The following is a 5,045-nucleotide window of genomic DNA, read 5'->3' as shown; positions in this document are numbered from 1 at the left end:
ACCTTTTTTTTATATATTCGAATTTCACTGATATATTGTTAATTAATCTATATATATATATTTTTTTTTTAAATAGCATAATTTATTACTGTGCCCCATTTTAGTCTGATTTAAATGTATAGAATTTAATTTTTTCCTTGTTTTTAGCCCTGAAGATGGATTTGTATCCCGAAACGTAGGCGTTCGATGAAAATAAAGTTTTAACGAAAAAATGCTGAAGTTTCTGCTGGCCATACTCTTTTTATTAAAGATCCGACTTTCTAGACAAGCGACCAATGCCAGTTCAGTTACTATATATATATACTATATAGATATATTATATATATATATTATATAATATAGATAGATATATAATATATATATATATGTGTGTGTGTGTGTGTGTGTGTGTGTGTGTGTGTGTGTGTGTGTGTGTGTGTGCCAGCGCGCGTGAGTGTATATGAATAAAGGAGATGAATGCAAGAGATGCAATGAATTATTTCGTGATGGGGAGGCTTCTGGCATCACGAACTAATTTACGAACAGAGAGAGAGAGAGAGAGAGAGAGAGAGAGAGAGAGAGAGAGAGAGAGAGAGAGAGAGAGAGAGAGAGGTATGCTGGAAAAGTAAAAAGTTGAATAGAAGACGGAAGCTCTTAGCTTTCCTCTTTAGCAAAATTCATTAGATTATTTAGTGTGTTCTTAGCGAGGTTCTTATGATGTGAAATGAATGAACTCGCTTCTTACACATGGAAGTGCTTTGGCGAGACCGTTGAATTTATTGGTGATACGAATGAATTTAGTTCTTCTTAATGCTTGCTGTCACTAAGTTCACTTGGTGGTATTGAAATAACTGACGCCACGGTTTCATGGCTAGTCTCGCTTGATTCCTTACTAACGGTCGTCAGTCCATTAGGGCTGTAAAGACCTCACTGCTGACGTTGGTGTATACATTATCGGTATTGGCTGACGTGTTGCAATAAGAATATAATCACCTTTCATATTTGAAGTTTGTATTTAAACGGACTTTCCTTAGAGATGGGTTATTTACATATTATTCCAATATTAGACCTCCGGTATCGAAAGCGATTCCATGATTAACATTTTAGGAAACAGCTGTCGGTTTATTATCATACATTAAACTCGCTGTTGTTCTCGTGCTGAACTTCCTCTCGGTGTATTTTCGGAAAGCGATTCATATCCCTTAGCAGCCTTGTCTAACTTTTTTACATTTAAAGTTCATCCCATTTTTCAAAGGAAAACTGGAGTTTTTCAAATAAATGTTGTAGATGACTGATTAGGAGCGACAGAGGGAATTGAAGAGTCTTCATCCATGAAAACTGTCAAGGGAACGCATCCCAATATGGAAGTCGTGAACAAAAGCAATCTATTTATTTCTGTTTTCATTGTGTTAATCCGCGTCTAAGTGAAATGAAATTAAATCGTCACCAGTTTGATATGAAATGGAGCGTAGGTTGCAGCGTTTATTTAAAAGGTGTAAATAATTTCGTAAATGATATGCTTCTTGATGATTTCCATTTCAGTATTCTTCCATTTTTTTCCGGGAGCACAACTGATGTTGTGAAGGGATGAAACACGAAGGGGATTTTGGAAATAAAGGTTTAGACTCGGCATCCTTTCGAATCCTATGAAAGGCTCCACCTTCAGACTTTTCATAGAAACGGAGCATATTGAAACGAGCTCAGCAAAAGATGTCTTGAATTGATTTTTCTTAATTTCCTTCTTCTTGTTTATTTTATTTTGAATTTGGGTTTCGCTCAACCTGAATCTCTCTCTCTCTCTCTCTCTCTCTCTCTCTCTCTCTCTCTCTCTCTCTCTATTTGATAAAATGTATTTCGTCACTTCTAAATCGTGTCTGCTATAATAAAAGAATAAAAAGAATAACAGACAACAGTCAGTCACCTATACCTTGGCTAATGCACTGAGGATTGACACCAGCACAACCAGCATCCCAGAGCGGAACGGCTGATAACTGTGCCTTCACTTGAGTGGCAAAAGAGGATTTTGGCTGTTTAATAACTGTGTAGCTGGAGCGATGCGAATAGTCAGAGGGAGAACACACAGGTTTGCAGTTGGAACAACGGCGCTTGCGGATAATCGAAAGAAATTGCAGAAGCTAGGCAAATACTTTGGAAGTTTGCAGATTGAAAAGTTGAAAGTGAAAGTGCCCAAGCCTAAATTTAGGAGTGTACACAGAAGCCGGAAAGCTAGAACAGTGAATGCTAGAAATTGATGGAAGAATAGAAAAAAGTGCATTTGTACAGATATTTGGCTGTAAATGTTGTGGATGATGGTACGTAGGATGAGAGAGATGTTGCAGCGTAGGATGAGGCATGAAGGGTGGTAGGGTGTGCAAGATTTGAAAGCAAATTAGTATTTTAACAAGCAGAGGTTAGTTGAGGGAGATTACATTAATGCTATGGTTTCCATACGCTAGAATACCTATGTATTTCGTAACCCACTATATAAATTTTTCTACAGGCTGGAAGAATCCTAATTGTCCTTTTCGTCTGCGGATGACCAACACATGATATGTTTTCATAATTACCGGGAATCATAGACAGGATTCAGGGAGGAAATTGGTGTTCGTCATTTCAATCCAGTTCAGAATTAACTATAACTATAAATCCATTTGAAACATACGTTTGGGGGTTTGAGAAGTGTGATCATAGATAACTCGTGATCTCTTCTAAATACGGTAAGTGTTGCCGGACCAATTCCTTGTCTGGCATGTCCGAGAGTAACCAGTTTTTTCTCCAAAAGCGGCCATTTCTCCCACCTTCCAAGTCCATTTTTCTTAACCTCATTTGATGATGAATAATCAGTTCCTTTACCAAACGATAAAATCAACTCAGCGTCATGAATCTCTGACCGAGAGAGCAATTTACTCAACTGAAATCATAAGTGACACCCTATAATGATGATAGCTAAAGAAAAGCTTCAAAGTTATATAGAAGTTGAAAGTGAATGCCATGCAAGAGTCACTCATTTGTAAAGAAAGTAAAAGAAATGGGGTAACAGATGATTTTGAATGCATGCATAAAAAATCAAGCATAATCAAAGTTAAAGGACTTTTTTTATTCTAAATAAATCACGGTACATTCATACAAAATATTCAAGAGATTTTTAAATAAAGAAATGAGTTAGACTCGATACTGCAAATGAATTGGCACCCTGCGATTCGTCTCCTGGCTGGAGGACTTCCAGTAAGCAATTGACTTCATCTCATGAACATTTTGATGGTTCGTTTAGAGAACCCTGCTTTTGAGTCACAGTATGAACTCATTCACTAAATTCGGGTAAAACATTTTTTTTCATACAAATATGTCCGCACTTTATAAACTATATCTACTTAATTGTTTTATGTGTGCATTCACGGTATAACATAGGATACATGTTAATATAAGGAAAATTTATTAGAAGCTCTTTTATATTTATATATATATATATATATATATATATATATATATAGATATATATATGCATATACATATACACACACACACCACACACACACACACACACACATATATATATATATATATATATATATATATATATATATATATATATATATATATATCTCCGTGTGTGTGTATGTATATGTGTGTGCATGAAAGTCTCCCAGAAAAGTTGGTTAGTCTGATCGAGAAGATATATAAAAGAACGAGCACAAAAGTAATAACAGCAGTTGGGGAAACAGAAAACTTTGAAGTTAGTGTTAGATTGCACCAGTGGTCAGCATTAAGCCCATTAAAAAAACTTCTTTTATAGTTCTTTTTGCTTCTTGAAGTATTGAAAAAGAAACCCACAAAATCACTTTGTAACTTGTTTACTTCTAAGTATTTACATTTAATTTTACTCCACACTCGAGTACTTTCAGGCCCTATCTGTGGCCCATTTTCAAGAGATGTTTGGGATGTCAGGCTGGGTCTTGACCTAGCCTGACATCCCAAACATCTCTTGAAAATGGGCCACAGATAGGGCCTGAAAGTACTCGAGTGTGGAGTAAAATTAAATGTAAATACTTAGAAGTAAACAAGTTACAAAGTTATTTTATGGGTTTCTTTTTCAATTAAGCCCATTTTTGCTTGTGCTGGTCATGGATGTGATTAGTAAAGAGATCAGGAATGAAGAGCTGTGGGAGTTGTTGTACGTCGAGGACCTGGTGATTACTGCTGAAAATGAGGAGGACCAAGAGGGAGGATGTGAGGCTGAAGTTGACAGTAGTGTAAAAGCTGCATGGGGGAAGTGGAGAGAGGTAGCTGGAATAGTAAGTGATAAGGAAGCGCCAATCAAGTTAAAAGTCAAAATCTATAGCACAGTGATAAGGATTGGAAACATGGCCTCTAAGAAGTTTGAGAGAACAGAGATGAGAATGCTGAGGTGGATTATGGGAATATTGCTGCTTGAGAGATTGAAAAATGATGAAATCCGAAGAAAGACAGGCTTAGTAAGATTACAGAAGTGATAAGAGAGTCACGATTGAGATCGTATGAGCATGAGTTGAGGATGGATGACGAGGAGTGAGTGAAGAGGGCTTTGGAGGAACCTGTTAAAGGAAGAAGATCAAGATGGGGACATAGAACTAGAGGGAGAGATAAAGTGACGGAAGATAGAGAGTGAAAAGGTTTGGTGGAGGATGATGCCTTTGATAGAAGGCAGTGGAAAAGGCGCATCAGGCAACCTATCCCTTAATGTAGGGATAACGGTGGGAAAGAAGAATATATATATTATAATATATATATATATATATATATATATATATATATATATATATATATATATATATATAGGGTGCTTCAGCATTCAATTATAAAAAGTCCAGAAGGAGTCCATGATACCATATTTAAAAGGCCAAGTTTATTACATATGAGACGTTTCGCACAGCAGTGTGCATCATCAGTCTGTGAATAAAATACAAAGACATATTATAAAAAATATCATAAAATTAAAGTTAAAAGGAATTCAAAAATTTAAAAAATAAAGTCTAAATAAAAAAAAAAGATTAAAAAGAGCAGTAAATAAAAAGAGAGATACTAAAAAC

At 35.8% G+C, this 5,045-nt stretch overlaps 1 protein-coding gene across 1 annotated transcript; it reads left to right on the top strand.

Annotated features, from left to right (window-relative positions):
- The first annotated feature begins 4,100 nt into the window (after window positions 1-4,100).
- Window positions 4,101-4,469, top strand: LOC135211495 (uncharacterized). The gene has a single exon (XM_064244803.1). It carries the CDS (start codon window positions 4,101-4,103, stop codon window positions 4,467-4,469), a length of 369 nt encoding a protein of 122 aa, XP_064100873.1.
- Window positions 4,470-5,045: the final 576 nt, after the last annotated feature.

Source organism: Macrobrachium nipponense, chromosome 19, assembly GCF_015104395.2.
Source record: "Macrobrachium nipponense isolate FS-2020 chromosome 19, ASM1510439v2, whole genome shotgun sequence".
NCBI classification, from domain to species: Eukaryota; Metazoa; Arthropoda; class Malacostraca; order Decapoda; family Palaemonidae; genus Macrobrachium; species Macrobrachium nipponense.
The sequence above is the reverse complement of the archived record's forward strand: the minus strand, read 5'-3'. Positions and strand labels throughout refer to the sequence as shown.